General features: G+C 41.5%; 1 protein-coding gene across 1 annotated transcript in view; it reads right to left on the reverse strand.

Moving 5' to 3' along the window:
- LOC146009483 (alpha-2-macroglobulin-like protein 1) overlaps positions 1–26,114 on the reverse strand; it is a 196,413-nt gene that overhangs the window by 63,188 nt on the left and 107,111 nt on the right. Inside the window, exon 18 of the mRNA XM_083149909.1 lies at positions 7,042–7,114. Within this exon, the coding sequence (XP_083006035.1) occupies positions 7,042–7,114 (73 nt within the window). The remainder of the gene's footprint in view (positions 1–7,041; positions 7,115–26,114) is intronic.

Here is a 26,114-nt window from a genome sequence, read left to right on the forward strand (position 1 = left end):
AGCCCAGGAACAGAGCATTGTGTCCTCCTGGAGTGGGGCATGCTGGGATGTATGGATAATGTATGATTGCCAGCACCTGTGGGGAGCTAGGTAACTGATAGGAAAGGTGTCTCCACAGGTGCTGGCAATCCTACATTACCAGGGAAGCCCAGGAGCAGAGCATTGTGTCCTCCTGGAGAGGAGCATGCTGGGAGGTATGGATAATGTATGATTGCCAGCACCTGTGGGGAGCTAGGTAACTGATAGGAAAGGTGTCACCACAGGTGCTGGCAATCATACATTACCAGGGAAGCCCAGGAGCAGAGCATTGTGTCCTCCTGGAGAGGGGCATGCTGGGAGGTATAGATAATGTATGATTGCCAGCACCTGTGGGGAGCTAGGTAACTGATAGAAAGGTGTCACCACAGGTGCTGGCAATCATACATTACCAGGGAAGCCCAGGAACAGAGCATTGTGTCCTCCTGGAGTGGGGCATGCTGGGATGTATGGATAATGTATGATTGCCAGCACCTGTGGGGAGCTAGGTAACTGATAGGAAAGGTGTCTCCACAGGTGCTGGCAATCCTACATTACCAGGGAAGCCCAGGAGCAGAGCATTGTGTCCTCCTGGAGAGGGGCATGCTGGGAGGTATGGATAATGTATGATTGCCAGCACCTGTGGGGAGCTAGGTAACTGATAGGAAAGGTGTCACCACAGGTGCTGGCAATCATACATTACCAGGGAAGCCCAGGAGCAGAGCATTGTGTCCTCCTGGAGAGCGGCATGCTGGGAGGTATAGATAATGTATGATTGCCAGCACCTGTGGGGAGCTAGGTAACTGATAAGAAAGGTGTCACCACAGGTGCTGGCAATCATACATTACCAGGGAAGCCCAGGAGCAGAGCATTGTGTCCTCCTGGAGAGGGGCATGCTGGGAGGTATAGATAATGTATGATTGCCAGCACCTGTGGGGAGCTAGGTAACTGATAGAAAGGTGTCACCACAGGTGCTGGCAATCATACATTACCAGGGAAGCCCAGGAGCAGAGCATTGTGTCCTCCTGCTGGGAGGTGTGGATAATGTATGATTGCCAGCACCTGTGGGGAGCTAGGTAACTGATAGGAAAGGTGTCACCACAGGTGCTGGCAATCATACATTACCAGGGAAGTCCAGGAACAGAGCATTGTGTCCTCCTGGAGAGGGGCATGCTGGGAGGTATGGATAATGTAGGATTGCCAGCACCTGTGGGGAGCTAGGTAACTGATAAGAAAGGTGTCACCACAGGTGCTGGCAATCATACATTACCAGGGAAGTCCAGGAACAGAGCATTGTGTCCTCCTGGAGAGGGGCATGCTGGGAGGTATGGATAATGTATGATTGCCAGCACCTGTGTGGAGCTAGGTAACTGATAAGAACAGTGTCATCACAGGTGCTGGCAATCCTACATTACCAGGGAAGCCCAGGAGCAGAGCATTGTGTCCTCCTGGAGAGGGGCATGCTGGAAGGTATGGATAATGTAGGATTGCCAGCACCTGTGGGGAGCTAGGTAACTGATAAGAAAGGTGTCACCATAGGTGCTGGCAATCCTACATTACCAGGGAAGCCCAGGAGCAGAGCATTGTGTCCTCCTGGAGAGGGGCATGCTGGGAGGTATGGATAATGTAGGATTGCCAGCACCTGTGGGGAGCTAGGTAACTGATAAGAAAGGTGTCACCACAGGTGCTGGCAATCATACATTACCAGGGAAGTCAGGAGCAGAGCATTGTGTCCTCCTGGAGAGGGGCATGCTGGGAGGTATAGAGAATGTAGGATTGCCAGCACCTGTGGGGAGCTAGGTAACTGATAAGAAAGGTGTCACCATAGGTGCTGGCAATCCTACATTACCAGGGAAGCCCAGGAGCAGAGCATTGTGTCCTCCTGGAGAGGGGCGTGCTGGGAGGTATGGATAATGTAGGATTGCCAGCACCTGTGGGGAGCTAGGTAACTGATAAGAAAGGTGTCACCATAGGTGCTGGCAATCCTACATTACCAGGGAAGCCCAGGAGCAGAGCATTGTGTCCTCCTGGAGAGGGGCGTGCTGGGAGGTATGGATAATGTAGGATTGCCAGCACCTGTGGGGAGCTGGGTAACTGATAAGAAAGGTGTCACCATAGGTGCTGGCAATCCTACATTACCAGGGAAGCCCAGGAGCAGAGCATTGTGTCCTCCTGGAGAGGGGCGTGCTGGGAGGTATGGATAATGTAGGATTGCCAGCACCTGTGGGGAGCTGGGTAACTGATAAGAAAGGTGTCACCACAGGTGCTGGCAATCATACATTACCAGGGAAGCCCAGGAGCAGAGCATTGTGTCCTCCTGGAGAGGGGCATGCTGGGAGGTATGGATAATGTAGGATTGCCAGCACCTGTGAGGAGCTAGGTAACTGATAAGAAAGGTGTCACCACAGGTGATGGCAATCATACATTACCGGGGAAGCCCAGGAACAGAGCATTGTGTCCTCCTGGAGAGGGGCATGCTGGGAGGTATGGATAATGTAGGATTGCCAGCACCTGTGAGGAGCTAGGTAACTGATAAGAAAGGTGTCACCACAGGTGATGGCAATCATACATTACCGGGGAAGCCCAGGAGCAGAGCATTGTGTCCTCCTGGAGAGGGGCATGCTGGGAGGTATGGATAATGTAGGATTGCCAGCACCTGTGGGGAGCTAGGTAACTGATAAGAAAGGTGTCACCACAGGTGCTGGCAATCATACATTACCAGGGAAGCCCAGGAGCAGAGCATTGTGTCCTCCTGGAGAGGGGCATGCTGGGAGGTATAGATAATGTATGATTGCCAGCACCTGTGGGGAGCTAGGTAACTGATAGAAAGGTGTCACCACAGGTGCTGGCAATCATACATTACCAGGGAAGCCCAGGAACAGAGCATTGTGTCCTCCTGGAGTGGGGCATGCTGGGATGTATGGATAATGTATGATTGCCAGCACCTGTGGGGAGCTAGGTAACTGATAGGAAAGGTGTCTCCACAGGTGCTGGCAATCCTACATTACCAGGGAAGCCCAGGAGCAGAGCATTGTGTCCTCCTGGAGAGGGGCATGCTGGGAGGTATGGATAATGTATGATTGCCAGCACCTGTGGGGAGCTAGGTAACTGATAGGAAAGGTGTCACCACAGGTGCTGGCAATCATACATTACCAGGGAAGCCCAGGAGCAGAGCATTGTGTCCTCCTGGAGAGCGGCATGCTGGGAGGTATAGATAATGTATGATTGCCAGCACCTGTGGGGAGCTAGGTAACTGATAAGAAAGGTGTCACCACAGGTGCTGGCAATCATACATTACCAGGGAAGCCCAGGAGCAGAGCATTGTGTCCTCCTGGAGAGGGGCATGCTGGGAGGTATAGATAATGTATGATTGCCAGCACCTGTGGGGAGCTAGGTAACTGATAGAAAGGTGTCACCACAGGTGCTGGCAATCATACATTACCAGGGAAGCCCAGGAGCAGAGCATTGTGTCCTCCTGCTGGGAGGTGTGGATAATGTATGATTGCCAGCACCTGTGGGGAGCTAGGTAACTGATAGGAAAGGTGTCACCACAGGTGCTGGCAATCATACATTACCAGGGAAGTCCAGGAACAGAGCATTGTGTCCTCCTGGAGAGGGGCATGCTGGGAGGTATGGATAATGTAGGATTGCCAGCACCTGTGGGGAGCTAGGTAACTGATAAGAAAGGTGTCACCACAGGTGCTGGCAATCATACATTACCAGGGAAGTCCAGGAACAGAGCATTGTGTCCTCCTGGAGAGGGGCATGCTGGGAGGTATGGATAATGTATGATTGCCAGCACCTGTGTGGAGCTAGGTAACTGATAAGAACAGTGTCATCACAGGTGCTGGCAATCCTACATTACCAGGGAAGCCCAGGAGCAGAGCATTGTGTCCTCCTGGAGAGGGGCATGCTGGAAGGTATGGATAATGTAGGATTGCCAGCACCTGTGGGGAGCTAGGTAACTGATAAGAAAGGTGTCACCATAGGTGCTGGCAATCCTACATTACCAGGGAAGCCCAGGAGCAGAGCATTGTGTCCTCCTGGAGAGGGGCATGCTGGGAGGTATGGATAATGTAGGATTGCCAGCACCTGTGGGGAGCTAGGTAACTGATAAGAAAGGTGTCACCACAGGTGCTGGCAATCATACATTACCAGGGAAGTCAGGAGCAGAGCATTGTGTCCTCCTGGAGAGGGGCATGCTGGGAGGTATAGAGAATGTAGGATTGCCAGCACCTGTGGGGAGCTAGGTAACTGATAAGAAAGGTGTCACCATAGGTGCTGGCAATCCTACATTACCAGGGAAGCCCAGGAGCAGAGCATTGTGTCCTCCTGGAGAGGGGCGTGCTGGGAGGTATGGATAATGTAGGATTGCCAGCACCTGTGGGGAGCTAGGTAACTGATAAGAAAGGTGTCACCATAGGTGCTGGCAATCCTACATTACCAGGGAAGCCCAGGAGCAGAGCATTGTGTCCTCCTGGAGAGGGGCGTGCTGGGAGGTATGGATAATGTAGGATTGCCAGCACCTGTGGGGAGCTGGGTAACTGATAAGAAAGGTGTCACCATAGGTGCTGGCAATCCTACATTACCAGGGAAGCCCAGGAGCAGAGCATTGTGTCCTCCTGGAGAGGGGCGTGCTGGGAGGTATGGATAATGTAGGATTGCCAGCACCTGTGGGGAGCTGGGTAACTGATAAGAAAGGTGTCACCACAGGTGCTGGCAATCATACATTACCAGGGAAGCCCAGGAGCAGAGCATTGTGTCCTCCTGGAGAGGGGCATGCTGGGAGGTATGGATAATGTAGGATTGCCAGCACCTGTGAGGAGCTAGGTAACTGATAAGAAAGGTGTCACCACAGGTGATGGCAATCATACATTACCGGGGAAGCCCAGGAACAGAGCATTGTGTCCTCCTGGAGAGGGGCATGCTGGGAGGTATGGATAATGTAGGATTGCCAGCACCTGTGAGGAGCTAGGTAACTGATAAGAAAGGTGTCACCACAGGTGATGGCAATCATACATTACCGGGGAAGCCCAGGAGCAGAGCATTGTGTCCTCCTGGAGAGGGGCATGCTGGGAGGTATGGATAATGTAGGATTGCCAGCACCTGTGAGGAGCTAGGTAACTGATAAGAAAGGTGTCACCACAGGTGCTGGCAATCATACATTACCAGGGAAGTCCAGGAACAGAGCATTGTGTCCTCCTGGAGAGGGGCATGCTGGGAGGTATGGATAATGTATGATTGCCAGCACCTGTGTGGAGCTAGGTAACTGATAGGAAAGGTGTCACCACAGGTGCTGGCAATCATACATTACCAGGGAAGCCCAGGAGCAGAGCATTGTGTCCTCCTGGAGAGGGGTATGCTGGGATGTATGGATAATGTATGATTTCCATCACCTGTGGGGAGCTAGGTAACTGATAAGAACAGTGTCATCACAGGTGCTGGCAATCATACATTACCAGGGAAGCCCAGGAACAGAGCATTGTGTCCTCCTGGAGAGGGGCATGCTGGGAGGTATGGATAATGTAGGATTGCCAGCACCTGTGGGGAGCTAGGTAACTGATAAGAAAGGTGTCACCATAGGTGCTGGCAATCCTACATTACCAGGGAAGCCCAGGAGCAGAGCATTGTGTCCTCCTGGAAAGGGGCGTGCTGGGAGGTATGGATAATGTAGGATTGCCAGCACCTGTGGGGAGCTAGGTAACTGATAAGAAAGGTGTCACCACAGGTGCTGGCAATCATACATTACCAGGGAAGTCAGGAGCAGAGCATTGTGTCCTCCTGGAGAGGGGCATGCTGGGAGGTATAGAGAATGTAGGATTGCCAGCACCTGTGGGGAGCTAGGTAACTGATAAGAAAAGTGTCATCATAGGTGCTGGCAATCCTACATTACCAGGGAAGCCCAGGAGCAGAGCATTGTGTCCTCCTGGAGAGGGGCGTGCTGGGAGGTATGGATAATGTAGGATTGCCAGCACCTGTGGGGAGCTGGGTAACTGATAAGAAAGGTGTCACCACAGGTGCTGGCAATCATACATTACCAGGGAAGCCCAGGAGCAGAGCATTGTGTCCTCCTGGAGAGGGGCATGCTGGGAGGTATGGATAATGTAGGATTGCCAGCACCTGTGGGGAGCTAGGTAACTGATAAGAAAGGTGTCACCATAGGTGCTGGCAATCCTACATTACCAGGGAAGCCCAGGAGCAGAGCATTGTGTCCTCCTGGAGAGGGGCGTGCTGGGAGGTATGGATAATGTATGATTGCCAGCACCTGTGGGGAGCTAGGTAACTGATAAGAAAGGTGTCACCACAGGTGCTGGCAATCATACATTACCAGGGAAGCCCAGGAGCAGAGCATTGTGTCCTCCTGGAGAGGGGCATGCTGGGAGGTATGTATAATGTATGATTGCCAGCACCTGTGGGGAGCTGGGTAACTGATAAGAAAGGTGTCACCACAGGTGCTGGCAATCATACATTACCAGGGAAGCCCAGGAGCAGAGCATTGTGTCCTCCTGGAGAGGGGCATGCTGGGAGGTATGGATAATGTAGGATTGCCAGCACCTGTGGGGAGCTGGGTAACTAATAAGAAAGGTGTCACCACAGGTGCTGGCAATCATACATTACCAGGGAAGCCCAGGAGCAGAGCATTATGTCCTCCTGGAGAGGGGCATGCTGGGAGGTATGGATAATGTAGGATTGCCAGCACCTGTGGGGAGCTAGGTAACTGATAAGAAAGGTGTCACCACAGGTGATGGCAATCATACATTACCGGGGAAGCCCAGGAACAGAGCATTTTCTCCCTGAAAGAGAGGATCAGGTAGGCAACCCAGAATTCCTCCATTGTGCGGCAATATTGGAGATAGACCAACATTGTTAATCCAGATGGCGCAGTTGCGTGATTACGTCTTGGAACACTGGCTGTGCCGCGCCATCCTGATCCCGGTGGCAGTTAGTACCATGCTATGTGCCCAAGTGTCACAGTTCCTCATAGAAACAGACTGTAAATGGATCATTGATAATATCGCTACCTACCGATGGGACCACGGGATTTACAGGTTACCGGAGCCACAATCCGCCAGCTGCTGAGGATGTAGAGTCCAATGTCCTGCGAATGTCCAGTATACAGTAATCAGTGTATATACAGCAGGTGTTATTCAGTACTGTATGTAATGTCCAGTATACAGTAATCAGTGTATATACAGCAGGTGTTATTCAGTACTGTATGTAATGTCCAGTATACAGTAATCAGTGTATATACAGCAGGTGTTATTCAGTACTGTATGTAATGTCCAGTATACAGTAATCAGTGTATATACAGCAGGTGTTATTCAGTACTGTATGTAATGTCCAGTATACAGTAATCAGTGTATATACAGCAGGTGTTATTCAGTACTGTATGTAATGTCCAGTATACAGTAATCGGTGTATATACAGCAGGTGTTATTCAGTACTGTATGTAATGTCCAGTATACAGTAATCAGTGTATATACAGCAGGTGTTATTCAGTACTGTATGTAATGTCCAGTATACATTAATCAGTGTATATATAGCAGGTGTTATTCAGTACTGTATGTAATGTCCTGCGAATGTACAGTTATTGGTGTATATACAGCAGGTGTTATTCAGTACTGTATGTAATGTCCAGTATAGAGTAATCAGTGTATATACAGTAGGTGTTATTCAGTACTGTGTAATGTCCAGTATACAGTAATCAGTGTATATACAGCAGGTGTTATTCAGTACTGTATGTAATGTCCAGTATACAGTAATCAGTGTATATACAGCAGGTGTTATTTAGTACTGTATGTAATGTCCAGTATACAGTAATCTGTGTATATACAGCAGGTGTTATTCAGTACTGTGTAATGTCCTGCGAATGTCCAGTATACAGTAATCAGTGTATATACAGCAGGTGTTATTCAGTACTGTATGTAATGTCCAGTATACAGTAATCAGTGTATATACAGCAGGTGCTATTCAGTACTGTATGTAATGTCCAGTATACAGTAATCAGTGTATATACAGCAGGTGTTATTCAGTACTGTATGTAATGTCCAGTATACAGTAATCAGTGTATATACAGCAGGTGTTATTCAGTACTGTATGTAATGTCCAGTATACAGTAATCAGTGTATATACAGCAGGTGTTATTCAGTACTGTATGTAATGTCCAGTATACAGTAATCAGTATATATACAGCAGGTGTTATTCAGTACTGTATGTAATGTCCAGTATACAGTAATCAGTGTATATACAGCAGGTGTTATTCAGTACTGTATGTAATGTCCAGTATACAGTAATCAATGTATATACAGCAGGTGTTATTCAGTACTGTATGTAATGTCCAGTATACAGTAATCAGCGTATATATACAGCAGGTGTTATTCAGTACTGTATGTAATGTCCAGTATACAGTAATCAGTGTATATACAGAAGGTGTTATTCAGTACTGTATGTAATGTCCAGTATACAGTAATCAGTGTATATACAGCAGGTGTTATTCAGTACTGTATGTAATGTCCAGTATACAGTAATCGGTGTATATACAGCAGGTGTTATTAAGTACTGTATGTAATGTCCAGTATACAGTAATCAGTGTATATACAGCAGGTGTTATTCAGTACTGTATGTAATGTCCAGTATACAGTAATCAGTGTATATACAGCAGGTGTTATTTAGTACTGTATGTAATGTCCAGTATACAGTAATCTGTGTATATACAGCAGGTGTTAATTAGTACTGTGTAATGTCCTGCGAATGTCCAGTATACAGTAATCAGTGTATATACAGGAGGTGTTATTCAGTACTGTATGTAATGTCCAGTATACAGTAATCAGTGTATATACAGCAGGTGTTATTCAGTACTGTATGTAATGTCCAGTATACAGTAATCAGTGTATATACAGCAGGTGTTATTCAGTACTGTATGTAATGTCCAGTATACAGTATCAGTGTATATACAGCAGGTGTCCTTCAGTACTGTATGTAATGTCCAGTATACAGTAATCGGTGTATATACAGCAGGTGTTATTCAGTACTGTATGTAATGTCCTGCGAATGTCCAGTATACAGTAATTGGTGTATATACAGCAGGTGTTATTCAGTACTGTATGTAATGTCCAGTATACAGTAATCAGTGTACATACAGCAGGTGTTATTCAGTACTGTATGTAATGTCCAGTATACAGTAATCAGTGTATATACAGAAGGTGTTATTCAGTACTGTATGTAATGTCCAGTATACAGTAATCAGTGTATATACAGCAGGTGTTATTCAGTACTGTATGTAATGTCCAGTATACAGTAATCGGTGTATATACAGCAGGTGTTATTAAGTACTGTATGTAATGTCCAGTATACAGTAATCAGTGTATATACAGCAGGTGTTATTCAGTACTGTATGTAATGTCCAGTATACAGTAATCAGTGTATATACAGCAGGTGTTATTTAGTACTGTATGTAATGTCCAGTATACAGTAATCTGTGTATATACAGCAGGTGTTATTCAGTACTGTGTAATGTCCTGCGAATGTCCAGTATACAGTAATCAGTGTATATACAGCAGGTGTTATTCAGTACTGTATGTAATGTCCAGTATACAGTAATCAGTGTATATACAGCAGGTGTTATTCAGTACTGTATGTAATGTCCAGTATACAGTAATCAGTGTATATACAGCAGGTGTTATTCAGTACTGTATGTAATGTCCAGTATACAGTAATCAGTGTATATACAGCAGGTGTTATTCAGTACTGTATGTAATGTCCAGTATACAGTAATCAGTGTATATACAGCAGGTGTTATTCAGTACTGTATGTAATGTCCAGTATACAGTAATCGGTGTATATACAGCAGGTGTTATTCAGTACTGTATGTAATGTCCAGTATACAGTAATCAGTGTATATACAGCAGGTGTTATTCAGTACTGTATGTAATGTCCAGTATACATTAATCAGTGTATATATAGCAGGTGTTATTCAGTACTGTATGTAATGTCCTGCGAATGTACAGTTATTGGTGTATATACAGCAGGTGTTATTCAGTACTGTATGTAATGTCCAGTATAGAGTAATCAGTGTATATACAGTAGGTGTTATTCAGTACTGTGTAATGTCCAGTATACAGTAATCAGTGTATATACAGCAGGTGTTATTCAGTACTGTATGTAATGTCCAGTATACAGTAATCAGTGTATATACAGCAGGTGTTATTTAGTACTGTATGTAATGTCCAGTATACAGTAATCTGTGTATATACAGCAGGTGTTATTCAGTACTGTGTAATGTCCTGCGAATGTCCAGTATACAGTAATCAGTGTATATACAGCAGGTGTTATTCAGTACTGTATGTAATGTCCAGTATACAGTAATCAGTGTATATACAGCAGGTGCTATTCAGTACTGTATGTAATGTCCAGTATACAGTAATCAGTGTATATACAGCAGGTGTTATTCAGTACTGTATGTAATGTCCAGTATACAGTAATCAGTGTATATACAGCAGGTGTTATTCAGTACTGTATGTAATGTCCAGTATACAGTAATCAGTGTATATACAGCAGGTGTTATTCAGTACTGTATGTAATGTCCAGTATACAGTAATCAGTATATATACAGCAGGTGTTATTCAGTACTGTATGTAATGTCCAGTATACAGTAATCAGTGTATATACAGCAGGTGTTATTCAGTACTGTATGTAATGTCCAGTATACAGTAATCAATGTATATACAGCAGGTGTTATTCAGTACTGTATGTAATGTCCAGTATACAGTAATCAGCGTATATATACAGCAGGTGTTATTCAGTACTGTATGTAATGTCCAGTATACAGTAATCAGTGTATATACAGAAGGTGTTATTCAGTACTGTATGTAATGTCCAGTATACAGTAATCAGTGTATATACAGCAGGTGTTATTCAGTACTGTATGTAATGTCCAGTATACAGTAATCGGTGTATATACAGCAGGTGTTATTAAGTACTGTATGTAATGTCCAGTATACAGTAATCAGTGTATATACAGCAGGTGTTATTCAGTACTGTATGTAATGTCCAGTATACAGTAATCAGTGTATATACAGCAGGTGTTATTTAGTACTGTATGTAATGTCCAGTATACAGTAATCTGTGTATATACAGCAGGTGTTATTCAGTACTGTGTAATGTCCTGCGAATGTCCAGTATACAGTAATCAGTGTATATACAGCAGGTGTTATTCAGTACTGTATGTAATGTCCAGTATACAGTAATCAGTGTATATACAGCAGGTGTTATTCAGTACTGTATGTAATGTCCAGTATACAGTAATCAGTGTATATACAGCAGGTGTTATTCAGTACTGTATGTAATGTCCAGTATACAGTATCAGTGTATATACAGCAGGTGTCCTTCAGTACTGTATGTAATGTCCAGTATACAGTAATCGGTGTATATACAGCAGGTGTTATTCAGTACTGTATGTAATGTCCTGCGAATGTCCAGTATACAGTAATTGGTGTATATACAGCAGGTGTTATTCAGTACTGTATGTAATGTCCAGTATAGAGTAATCAGTGTACATACAGCAGGTGTTATTCAGTACTGTATGTAATGTCCAGTATACAGTAATCAGTGTATATACAGAAGGTGTTATTCAGTACTGTATGTAATGTCCAGTATACAGTAATCAGTGTATATACAGCAGGTGTTATTCAGTACTGTATGTAATGTCCAGTATACAGTAATCGGTGTATATACAGCAGGTGTTATTAAGTACTGTATGTAATGTCCAGTATACAGTAATCAGTGTATATACAGCAGGTGTTATTCAGTACTGTATGTAATGTCCAGTATACAGTAATCAGTGTATATACAGCAGGTGTTATTTAGTACTGTATGTAATGTCCAGTATACAGTAATCTGTGTATATACAGCAGGTGTTATTCAGTACTGTGTAATGTCCTGCGAATGTCCAGTATACAGTAATCAGTGTATATACAGCAGGTGTTATTCAGTACTGTATGTAATGTCCAGTATAAAGTAATCAGTGTATATACAGCAGGTGTTATTCAGTACTGTATGTAATGTCCAGTATACAGTAATCAGTGTATATACAGCAGGTGTTATTCAGTACTGTATGTAATGTCCAGTATACAGTATCAGTGTATATACAGCAGGTGTCATTCAGTACTGTATGTAATGTCCAGTATACAGTAATCGGTGTATATACAGCAGGTGTTATAAAGTACTGTATGTAATGTCCAGTATACAGTAATCAGTGTATATACAGCAGGTGTTATTCAGTACTGTATGTAATGTCCAGTATACAGTAATCAGTGTATATACAGCAGGTGTTATTTAGTACTGTATGTAATGTCCAGTATACAGTAATCTGTGTATATACAGCAGGTGTTATTCAGTACTGTGTAATGTCCTGCGAATGTCCAGTATACAGTAATCAGTGTATATACAGCAGGTGTTATTCAGTACTGTATGTAATGTCCAGTATAAAGTAATCAGTGTATATACAGCAGGTGTTATTCAGTACTGTATGTAATGTCCAGTATACAGTAATCAGTGTACATACAGCAGGTGTTATTCAGTACTGTATGTAATGTCCTGCGAATGTCCAGTATACAGTAATTGGTGTATATACAGCAGGTGTTATTCAGTACTGTATGTAATGTCCAGTATACATTAATCAGTGTACATACAGCAGGTGTTATTCAGTACTGTATGTTATGTCCAGTATACATTAATCAGTGTATATATAGCAGGTGTTATTCAGTACTGTATGTAATGTCCTGCGAATGTACAGTTATTGGTGTATATACAGCAGGTGTTATTCAGTACTGTATGTAATGTCCAGTATACAGTAATCAGTGTATATACAGCAGGTGTTATTCAGTACTGTATGTAATGTCCAGTATACAGTAATCAGTGTATATACAGCAGGTGTTATTCAGTACTGTATGTAATGTCCAGTATACAGTAATTGGTGTATATACAGCAGGTGTTATTCAGTACTGTATGTAATGTCCAGTATACAGTAATCAGTGTATATACAGCAGGTGTTATTCAGTACTGTATGTAATGTCCAGTATACAGTAATCAGTGTACATACAGCAGGTGTTATTCAGTACTGTATGTAATGTCCAGTATACAGTAATCCGTGTATATACAGCAGGTGTTATTCAGTACTGTATGTAATGTCCTGCGAATGTCCAGTATACAGTAATCAGTGTATATACAGCAGGTGTTATTCAGTACTGCATGTAATGTCCAGTATACAGTAATCAGTGTATATACAGCAGGTGTTATTCAGTACTGTATGTAATGTCCAGTATACAGTAATCAGTGTATATACAGCAGGTGTTATTCAGTACTGTATGTAATGTCCTGCGAATGTCCAGTATACAGTAATTGGTGTATATACAGCAGGTGTTATTCAGTACTGTATTTAATGTCCAGTATACAGTAATCAGTGTACATACAGCAGGTGTTATTCAGTACTGTATGTTATGTCCAGTATACATTAATCAGTGTATATACAGAAGGTGTTATTCAGTACTGTATGTAATGTCCAGTATACAGTAATCAGTGTATATACAGCAGGTGTTATTCAGTACTGTATGTAATGTCCAGTATACAGTAATCGGTGTATATACAGCAGGTGTTATTAAGTACTGTATGTAATGTCCAGTATACAGTAATCAGTGTATATACAGCAGGTGTTATTCAGTACTGTATGTAATGTCCAGTATACAGTAATCAGTGTATATACAGCAGGTGTTATTTAGTACTGTATGTAATGTCCAGTATACAGTAATCTGTGTATATACAGCAGGTGTTATTCAGTACTGTGTAATGTCCTGCGAATGTCCAGTATACAGTAATCAGTGTATATACAGCAGGTGTTATTCAGTACTGTATGTAATGTCCAGTATACAGTAATCAGTGTATATACAGCAGGTGTTATTCAGTACTGTATGTAATGTCCAGTATACAGTATCAGTGTATATACAGCAGGTGTCATTCAGTACTGTATGTAATGTCCAGTATACAGTAATCGGTGTATATACAGCAGGTGTTATTCAGTACTGTATGTAATGTCCTGCGAATGTCCAGTATACAGTAATTGGTGTATATACAGCAGGTGTTATTCAGTACTGTATGTAATGTCCAGTATACATTAATCAGTGTATATATAGCAGGTGTTATTCAGTACTGTATGTAATGTCCTGCGAATGTACAGTTATTGGTGTATATACAGCAGGTGTTATTCAGTACTGTATGTAATGTCCAGTATACAGTAATCAGTGTATATACAGCAGGTGTTATTCAGTACTGTATGTAATGTCCAGTATACAGTAATCAGTGTATATACAGCAGGTGTTATTCAGTACTGTATGTAATGTCCAGTATACAGTAATCAGTGTATATACAGCAGGTGTTATTTAGTACTGTATGTAATGTCCAGTATACAGTAATCTGTGTATATACAGCAGGTGTTATTCAGTACTGTGTAATGTCCTGCGAATGTCCAGTATACAGTAATCAGTGTATATACAGCAGGTGTTATTCAGTACTGTATGTAATGTCCAGTATACAGTAATCAGTGTATATACAGCAGGTGCTATTCAGTACTGTATGTAATGTCCAGTATACAGTAATCAGTGTATATACAGCAGGTGTTATTCAGTACTGTATGTAATGTCCAGTATACAGTAATCAGTGTATATACAGCAGGTGTTATTCAGTACTGTATGTAATGTCCAGTATACAGTAATCAGTGTATATACAGCAGGTGTTATTCAGTACTGTATGTAATGTCCAGTATACAGTAATCAGTATATATACAGCAGGTGTTATTCAGTACTGTATGTAATGTCCAGTATACAGTAATCAGTGTATATACAGCAGGTGTTATTCAGTACTGTATGTAATGTCCAGTATACAGTAATCAATGTATATACAGCAGGTGTTATTCAGTACTGTATGTAATGTCCAGTATACAGTAATCAGCGTATATATACAGCAGGTGTTATTCAGTACTGTATGTAATGTCCAGTATACAGTAATCAGTGTATATACAGAAGGTGTTATTCAGTACTGTATGTAATGTCCAGTATACAGTAATCAGTGTATATACAGCAGGTGTTATTCAGTACTGTATGTAATGTCCAGTATACAGTAATCGGTGTATATACAGCAGGTGTTATTAAGTACTGTATGTAATGTCCAGTATACAGTAATCAGTGTATATACAGCAGGTGTTATTCAGTACTGTATGTAATGTCAAGTATACAGTAATCAGTGTATATACAGCAGGTGTTATTTAGTACTGTATGTAATGTCCAGTATACAGTAATCTGTGTATATACAGCAGGTGTTATTCAGTACTGTGTAATGTCCTGCGAATGTCCAGTATACAGTAATCAGTGTATATACAGCAGGTGTTATTCAGTACTGTATGTAATGTCCAGTATACAGTAATCAGTGTATATACAGCAGGTGTTATTCAGTACTGTATGTAATGTCCAGTATACAGTAATCAGTGTATATACAGCAGGTGTTATTCAGTACTGTATGTAATGTCCAGTATACAGTATCAGTGTATATACAGCAGGTGTCCTTCAGTACTGTATGTAATGTCCAGTATACAGTAATCGGTGTATATACAGCAGGTGTTATTCAGTACTGTATGTAATGTCCTGCGAATGTCCAGTATACAGTAATTGGTGTATATACAGCAGGTGTTATTCAGTACTGTATGTAATGTCCAGTATACAGTAATCAGTGTACATACAGCAGGTGTTATTCAGTACTGTATGTAATGTCCAGTATACAGTAATCAGTGTATATACAGAAGGTGTTATTCAGTACTGTATGTAATGTCCAGTATACAGTAATCAGTGTATATACAGCAGGTGTTATTCAGTACTGTATGTAATGTCCAGTATACAGTAATCGGTGTATATACAGCAGGTGTTATTAAGTACTGTATGTAATGTCCAGTATACAGTAATCAGTGTATATACAGCAGGTGTTATTCAGTACTGTATGTAATGTCCAGTATACAGTAATCAGTGTATATACAGCAGGTGTTATTTAGTACTGTATGTAATGTCCAGTATACAGTAATCTGTGTATTTACAGCAGGTGTTATTCAGTACTGTGTAATGTCCTGCGAATGTCCAGTATACAGTAATCAGTGTATATACAGCAGGTGTTATTCAGTACTGTATGTAATGTCCAGTATAAAGTAATCAGTGTATATACAGCAGGTGTTATTCAGTACTGTATGTAATGTCCAGTATACAGTAATCAGTGTATATACAGCAGGTGTTATTCAGTACTGTATGTAATGTCCAGTATACAGTATCAGTGTATATACAGCAGGTGTCATTCAGTACTGTATGTAATGTCCAGTATACAGTAATCGGTGTATATACAGCAGGTGTTATTAAGTACTGTATGTAATGTCCAGTATACAGTAATCAGTGTATATACAGCAGGTGTTATTCAGTACTGTATGTAATGTCCAGTATACAGTAATCAGTGTATATACAGCAGGTGTTATTTAGTACTGTATGTAATGTCCAGTATACAGTAATCTGTGTATATACAGCAGGTGTTATTCAGTACTGTGTAATGTCCTGCGAATGTCCAGTATACAGTAATCAGTGTATATACAGCAGGTGTTATTCAGTACTGTATGTAATGTCCAGTATAAAGTAATCAGTGTATATACAGCAGGTGTTATTCAGTACTGTATGTAATGTCCAGTATACAGTAATCAGTGTACATACAGCAGGTGTTATTCAGTACTGTATGTAATGTCCTGCGAATGTCCAGTATACAGTAATTGGTGTATATACAGCAGGTGTTATTCAGTACTGTATGTAATGTCCAGTATACATTAATCAGTGTACATACAGCAGGTGTTATTCAGTACTGTATGTTATGTCCAGTATACATTAATCAGTGTATATATAGCAGGTGTTATTCAGTACTGTATGTAATGTCCTGCGAATGTACAGTTATTGGTGTATATACAGCAGGTGTTATTCAGTACTGTATGTAATGTCCAGTATACAGTAATCAGTGTATATACAGCAGGTGTTATTCAGTACTGTATGTAATGTCCAGTATACAGTAATCAGTGTATATACAGCAGGTGTTATTCAGTACTGTATGTAATGTCCAGTATACAGTAATTGGTGTATATACAGCAGGTGTTATTCAGTACTGTATGTAATGTCCAGTATACAGTAATCAGTGTATATACAGCAGGTGTTATTCAGTACTGTATGTAATGTCCAGTATACAGTAATCAGTGTACATACAGCAGGTGTTATTCAGTACTGTATGTAATGTCCAGTATACAGTAATCCGTGTATATACAGCAGGTGTTATTCAGTACTGTATGTAATGTCCTGCGAATGTCCAGTATACAGTAATCAGTGTATATACAGCAGGTGTTATTCAGTACTGCATGTAATGTCCAGTATACAGTAATCAGTGTATATACAGCAGGTGTTATTCAGTACTGTATGTAATGTCCAGTATACAGTAATCAGTGTATATACAGCAGGTGTTATTCAGTACTGTATGTAATGTCCTGCGAATGTCCAGTATACAGTAATTGGTGTATATACAGCAGGTGTTATTCAGTACTGTATTTAATGTCCAGTATACAGTAATCAGTGTACATACAGCAGGTGTTATTCAGTACTGTATGTTATGTCCAGTATACATTAATCAGTGTATATACAGAAGGTGTTATTCAGTACTGTATGTAATGTCCAGTATACAGTAATCAGTGTATATACAGCAGGTGTTATTCAGTACTGTATGTAATGTCCAGTATACAGTAATCGGTGTATATACAGCAGGTGTTATTAAGTACTGTATGTAATGTCCAGTATACAGTAATCAGTGTATATACAGCAGGTGTTATTCAGTACTGTATGTAATGTCCAGTATACAGTAATCAGTGTATATACAGCAGGTGTTATTTAGTACTGTATGTAATGTCCAGTATACAGTAATCTGTGTATATACAGCAGGTGTTATTCAGTACTGTGTAATGTCCTGCGAATGTCCAGTATACAGTAATCAGTGTATATACAGCAGGTGTTATTCAGTACTGTATGTAATGTCCAGTATACAGTAATCAGTGTATATACAGCAGGTGTTATTCAGTACTGTATGTAATGTCCAGTATACAGTATCAGTGTATATACAGCAGGTGTCATTCAGTACTGTATGTAATGTCCAGTATACAGTAATCGGTGTATATACAGCAGGTGTTATTCAGTACTGTATGTAATGTCCTGCGAATGTCCAGTATACAGTAATTGGTGTATATACAGCAGGTGTTATTCAGTACTGTATGTAATGTCCAGTATACATTAATCAGTGTATATATAGCAGGTGTTATTCAGTACTGTATGTAATGTCCTGCGAATGTACAGTTATTGGTGTATATACAGCAGGTGTTATTCAGTACTGTATGTAATGTCCAGTATACAGTAATCAGTGTATATACAGCAGGTGTTATTCAGTACTGTATGTAATGTCCAGTATACAGTAATCAGTGTATATACAGCAGGTGTTATTCAGTACTGTATGTAATGTCCAGTATACAGTAATTGGTGTATATACAGCAGGTGTTATTCAGTACTGTATGTAATGTCCAGTATACAGTAATCAGTGTATATACAGCAGGTGATATTCAGTACTGTATGTAATGTCCAGTATACAGTAATCAGTGTACATACAGCAGGTGTTATTCAGTACTGTATGTAATGTCCAGTATACAGTAATCAGTGTATATACAGCAGGTGTTATTCAGTACTGTATGTAATGTCCTGCGAATGTCCAGTATACAGTAATCAGTGTATATACAGCAGGTGTTATTCAGTACTGCATGTAATGTCCAGTATACAGTAATCAGTGTATATACAGCAGGTGTTATTCAGTACTGTATGTAATGTCCAGTATACAGTAATCAGTGTATATACAGCAGGTGTTATTCAGTACTGTATGTAATGTCGGTACTTGTTTCCTAGAACGGCCACAATCGTGAGTGATCGTGGCTCTTAATTAAGGGACACGATCCTCACGATGTGGCCGATTTTTAACAATTTTTTCACTTTGATTGACAGAAATCGGGTCAATCGGTCGGTCGCGACCAATTAAAATCGGCCGCGATGCGACCGACCGATTGACCCGATTTTTCCATAGACTTCAATGTTAAAAAATCTTTTAACATTGAAATCGGTCGGTCTTGTGCCATTATAATGGCACAAGATGAGATGGACTTGATTAAGTCCATCTCACATAGGGAAAAATGATAAAAAAGGTGAAATGGGCCAATATTTCACATTTTTTATGTGCCCGCCATGACCCCACGATAGACGTGAACCCGAAGCGTGGCGAGCGCAGCGAGCCCGCGAGGGGCGGCGGTGCGCGTCCTCCGACCTTTTCATTCCCCTACTATCCACTAGGGCGTGGAGTGAGAATATAATAGTGTGGCGAGCGCAGCGAGCCACCGAGCCCGAAGCGTGGCGAGCGCAGCGAGCCCCGCGAGGGGACGCGTATACCTGTGAAGTTAAACGCGTCCCCTCGCGGGGCTCGCTGCGCTCGCCACGCTTCGGGCTCGGTGGCTCGCTGCGCTCGCCACACTATTATATTCTCACTCCACGCCCTAGTGGATAGTAGGGGAATGAAAAGGTCGGAGGACGCGCACCGCCGCCCCTCGCGGGCTCGCTGCGCTCGCCACGCTTCGGGTTCACGTCTATCGTGGGGTCTAGCACACTTATTAACATTTGGGGGGGCAATTTAAAAAAATCTGGTGAAAAAAAAAAAAAATCGGGTGAAAAATCGGCCGATCGGATCGGTCGCATCGTATGCGACCAAATTGCATGCGATGCGATCGATCCGATTTTTTATCTTACGACCACAACGATCTAAATCGTTGTGGCCGTTCTAGGAAACAAGTACCGTAATGGTCCAGTATACAGTAATCAGTGTATATACAGCAGGTGTTATTCAGTACTGTATGTAATGTCCTGCGAATGTCCAGTATACAGTAATCAGTGTATATACAGCAGGTGTTATTCAGTACTGTATGTAATGTCCAGTATACAGTAATCAGTGTATATACAGCATGTGTTATTCAGTAATGTCCTGCGAATGCCCAGTATACAGTAATCAGTGTATATACAGCAGGTGTTATTCAGTACTGTATGTAATGTCCAGGATACAGTAATCAGTGTATATACAGCAGGTGTTATTTAGTACTGTATGTAATGTCCAGTATACAGTAATCAGTGTATATACAGCAGGTGTTATTCAGTACTGTATGTAATGTCCAGTATACAGTAATCAGTGTATATACAGCAGGTGTTATTCAGTACTGTATGTAATGTCCTGCGAATGTCCAGTATACAGTAATCAGTGTATATACAGCAGGTGTTATTCAGTACTGTATGTAATGTCCAGTATACAGTAATCAGTGTATATACAGCAGGTGTTATTCAGTACTGTATGTAATGTCCAGGATACAGTAATCAGTGTATATACAGCAGGTGTTTTTTAGTACTGTATGTAATGTCCAGTATACAGTAATCAGTGTATATACAGCAGGTGTTATTCAGTACTGTATGTTATGTCCAGTATACAGTAATCAGTGTATATACAGCAGGTGTTATTTAGTACTGTATGTAATGTCCAGTATAGAGTAATCAGTGTATATACAGCAGGTGTTATTTAGTACTGTATGTAATGTCCAGTATACAGTAATCAGTGTATATACAGCAGGTGTTATTCAGTACTGTATGTAATGTCCAGTATACAGTAATCAGTGTATATACAGCAGGTGTTATTCAGTACTGTATGTAATGTCCAGTATACAGTAATCAGTGTATATACAGCAGGTGTTATTCAGTACTGTATGTAATGTCCAGTATACAGTAATCAGTGTATATACAGCAGGTGTTATTCAGTACTGTATGTAATGTCCAGTATACAGTAATCAGTGTATATACAGCAGGTGTTATTCAGTACTGTATGTAATGTCCAGGATACAGTAATCAGTGTATATACAGCAGGTGTTTTTTAGTACTGTATGTAATGTCCAGTATACAGTAATCAGTGTATATACAGCAGGTGTTATTCAGTACTGTATGTTATGTCCAGTATACAGTAATCAGTGTATATACAGCAGGTGTTATTTAGTACTGTATGTAATGTCCAGTATAGAGTAATCAGTGTATATACAGCAGGTGTTATTTAGTACTGTATGTAATGTCCAGTATACAGTAATCAGTGTATATACAGCAGGTGTTATTCAGTACTGTATGTAATGTCCAGTATACAGTAATCAGTGTATATATAGCAGGAGTTATTCAGTACTGTATGTAATGTCCAGTATACAGTAATCAGTGTATATACAGCAGGTGTTATTCAGTACTGTATGTAATGTCCAGTATACAGTAATCAGTGTATATACAGCAGGTGTTATTCAGTACGGTATGTAATGTCCAGTATACAGTAATCAGTGTATATACAGCAGGTGTTATTCAGTACGGTATGTAATGTCCAGTATACAGTAATCAGTGTATATACAGCAGGTGTTATTCAGTACTGTATGTAATGTCCAGTATACAGTAATCAGTGTATATATAGCAGGTGTTATTCAGTACTGTATGTAATGTCCAGTATACAGTAATCAGTGTATATACAGCAGGTGTTATTCAGTACTGTATGTAATGTCCAGTATACAGTCATCAGTGTATATACAGCAGGTGTTATTCAGTACTGTATGTAATGTCCAGTTTACAGTAATCAGTGTATATACAGCAGGTGTTATTCAGTACTGTATGTAATGTCCAGTATACAGTAATCAGCGTATATATACAGCAGGTGTTATTTAGTACTGTATGTAATGTCCAGTATACAGTAATCAGTGTATATACAGCAGGTGTTATTCAGTACTGTATGTAATGTCCAGAATACAGTAATCAGTGTATATACAGCAGGTGTTATTCAGTACTGTATGTAATGTCCAGTATAAAGTAATCAGTGTATATACAGCAGGTGTTATTCAGTACGGTATGTAATGTCCAGTATACAGTAATCAGTGTATATACAGCAGGTGTTATTCAGTACGGTATGTAATGTCCAGTATACAGTAATCAGTGTATATACAGTAGGTGTTATTCAGTACTGTGTAATGTCCAGTATACAGTAATCAGTGTATATACAGCAGGTGTTATTCAGTACTGTATGTAATGTCCAGTATACAGTAATCAGTGTATATACAGCAGGTGTTATTCAGTACGGTATGTAATGTCCAGTATACAGTAATCAGTGTATATACAGCAGGTGTTATTCAGTACGGTATGTAATGTCCAGTATACAGTAATCAGTGTATATACAGCAGGTGTTATTTAGTACTGTATGTAATGTCCAGTATACAGTAATCAGTGTATATACAGCAGGTGTTATTCAGTACTGTATGTAATGTCCAGTATACAGTGATCAGTGTATATACAGCAGGTGTTATTCAGTACTGTGTAATGTCCAGTATACAAATAATCAGTGTATATACAGCAGGTGTTATTCAGTACTGTATGTAATGTCCAGTATACAGTAATCAGTGTATATACAGCAGGTGTTATTCAGTACTGTGTAATGTCCAGTATACAGTAATCAGTGTATATACAGCAGGTGTTATTCAGTACTGTGTAATGTCCAGTATACAGTAATCAGTGTATATACAGCAGGTTTTATTCAGTACTGTATGTAATGTCCAGTATACAGTAATCAGTGTATATACAGCAGGTGTTATTCAGTACTGTATGTAATGTCCAGTATACAGTAATCAGTGTATATACAGCAGGTGTTATTCAGTACTGTATGTAATGTCCAGTATACAGTAATCAGTGTATATACAGCAGGTGTTATTCAGTACTGTATGTAATGTCCAGTATACAGTAATCAGTGTATATACAGCAGGTGTTATTCAGTACTGTATGTAATGTCCAGTATACAGTAATCAGTGTATATACAGCAGGTGTTATTCAGTACTGTATGTAATGTCCAGTATACAGTAATCAGTGTATATACAGCAGGTGTTATTCAGTACTGTATGTACCAGATGTCGCCAGCCGAGGGGTGACACCAAAATGCCGGCTCCTGCACAGTGATGGGAGCAATGTGCTGCACTGTAACATTACGTGCAGCACCAGGATCCTGTCACTGTGTAGGGTCCTGCTCAGTGATGGGAGCAATGTGCTGCACTGTAACATTACGTGCAGCACCAGGATCCTGTCACTGTGTAGGGTCCTGCTCAGTGATGGGAGCCATGTGCTGCACTGTAACATTACGTGCAGCACCAGGATCCTGTCACTGTGTAGGGTCCTACTCAGTGAAGGGAGCCATGTGCTGCACTGTAACATTACGTGCGGCACTAGGATCCTGTCACTGTGTAGGGTCCTGCTCAGTGATGCGAGCAATGTGCTGCACTAGGATCCTGTCACTGTTTAGGGTCCTGCTCAGTGATGGGAGCCATGTGCTGCACTGTAACATTACGTGCAGCACCAGGATCCTGTCACTGTGTAGGGTCCTGCTCAGTGATGGGAGCCATGTGCTGCACTGTAACATTACGTGCAGCACCAGGATCCTGTCACTGTGTAGGGTCCTGCTCAGTGATGGGAGCCATGTGCTGCACTGTAACATTACGTGCAGCACCAGGATCCTGTCACTGTGTAGGGTCCTGCTCAGTGATGGGAGCCATGTGCTGCACTGTAACATTACGTGCGGCACTAGGATCCTGTCACTGTGTAGGGTCCTGCTCAGTGATGGGAGCAATGTGCTGCACTAGGATCCTGTCACTGTGTAGGGTCCTGCTCAGTGATGGGAGCAATGTGCTGCACTGTAAAATTACATGCAGCACCAGGATCCTGTCACTGTGTAGGGTCCTGCTCAGTGATGGGAGCCATGTGCTGCACTGTAACATTACGTGCGGCACTAGGATCCTGTCACTGTGTAGGGTCCTGCTCAGTGATGGGAGCCATGTGCTGCACTGTAACATTACGTGCAGCACCAGGATCCTGTCACTGTGTAGGGTCCTGCTCAGTGATGGGAGCCATGTGCTGCACTGTAACATTACATGCAGCACCAGGATCCTGTCACTGTGTAGGGTCCTGCACAGTGATGCGAGCAATGTGCTGCACTGTAACATTACGTGCAGATGTGTGGAATAGACCGTCCTTGTAGTTAATTTTCATAGGTGTTTAGTTCATGCAAAAAAATGAAAACAAGGAAATCATATATATTATCCACACTATGAGATCGATTCTGCTGCCATCATAACAACTGGTTAAAGTCCACACCAAGTGGCCAGTTCAAGAGGCTTAAAAGAAATTGTGCAGAACCAGAAATCTTAAGGAGGCCACACACGCACCGATGCGGGCGGTGCAATGCTGTACGATGGGGTGCGATGCTCCCGCGGCACCTCATCGTACAGTACAAAAAGTATGTGCTGCACATACTTTTTGTACTAGCTTTTTCAAGCACAGCATCGCATGCACATCGTATGCACAAGGCATACGATGCGATGCTGTGTGTGCTAGCACGACGGGATCGGTGCGTGTGTGGGCTGCATTAGATGCACAAACGAGAGAAATGCAAGATAGATTTCTGGCTTGTGGCTACGAATCAAATCTATTGGAAACCACAATCCAGAACATCAAAGACATAGATCGGAACACTCTTATGACAGTCAAAACCAAGGCCCAGGTGACAAAAGAGAATAAATTTGAATTTGCATTTGTAACAGGGTTCAACCCTAGACATAGGGAAATTGAAAAATCTATTAAAAAACACTGGCCAGTGTTACATAAGGATCCCATATTGAAAAATCTGATTCCAGAAAAACCGGTTTGCATCTACAGAAAAGCACCAAATTTGAAAAATAAATTGACATCAAGCCAATTGAAACCTCCAGCTCGGCCTGGTAGGATCCGGTCTATGGGCTTCTATAGATGCGGCCTAAGCCTACCATGTAGACATATAAAAGGGGAGAAAAACAAAATCACGGAGATTCTGATAAATGGGAAGGAGGCAAAAATTTGCGATTTCATTACATGTAATAGTCAAAATGTAGCGTATGCGATCAGATGTACATGTAATAAGTTCTATATTGGCCGCACTTCACGGCCTTTAAAAGTTTGTGTCGCTAAACATGTGCGCAATATTAAAAAAAGGAGTTGAAACACATGCATTGTCCGCCCATTTTAAAACTGCACACAATTGTTCCCCCTCACATATATCAGGTTTTTTTGGGTTAAAAACCGTTACTGCAGATTTGAGAGATAAAGATGTGGCAAGCAAACTGGCAAAGGCAGAAATGGAATACAGCTTCAAATGTAATACCCTGTCTCCTGGTGGCCACAATAGCGGTTTTGAATTAAAGTGTTTTTTATGAGTATTTCTTAAATGTATTTAAATACTTAAAAAAAGTTTTTTCATTGTTCTGAGGCATGTCTTTTTCTCTTCATAGTATACCACCTGAGCTATCTGGAAAAAGAGAAAAACTAATGATATCAACACATTACATATGTTTTATTGGGATTTTATGTGTATTTGACCCCTGTACAGCCCGTGGTCATTTCTCCTAAAGGAGCAGATTTCTTAAAAGTTTTTAATAGATTTTTTAGATTTTTAAAGCAATGGGTTTTAACAGGTGAAAGCCGGAGTTTCAGTATATGCTGGAACGCAAACATAGCCGGGTTTTGATGTGCTGGAACGCACACGTCATCAAAAAGCGCTGCAAACTATCAGCATTGCGTGCGCCTCCCATCTGCCGGCTCTCCGAGCGTGGCATATGGACTTCCGGCCGTGTGATACGCGGAAGCGGGCGCAGTGGAACGCACCGCACTTCCGGTATATTTATATAAGATACCTGACCATGGGCTTATTATATGAATTGTTTTTAAAGGTATTGTGCACAATAAATGTGTTTAATGTATTTGTTTGTAAATGTAAATTTTGTGAACAACAGGAAACAGGAAGTCCTGTCACTTCCTGTATATGGGTATATAAACCCC

Source organism: Crinia signifera, chromosome 6 (assembly GCF_055691185.1).
Source record: "Crinia signifera chromosome 6, ASM5569118v1, whole genome shotgun sequence".
Taxonomy (NCBI): domain Eukaryota; kingdom Metazoa; phylum Chordata; class Amphibia; order Anura; family Myobatrachidae; genus Crinia; species Crinia signifera.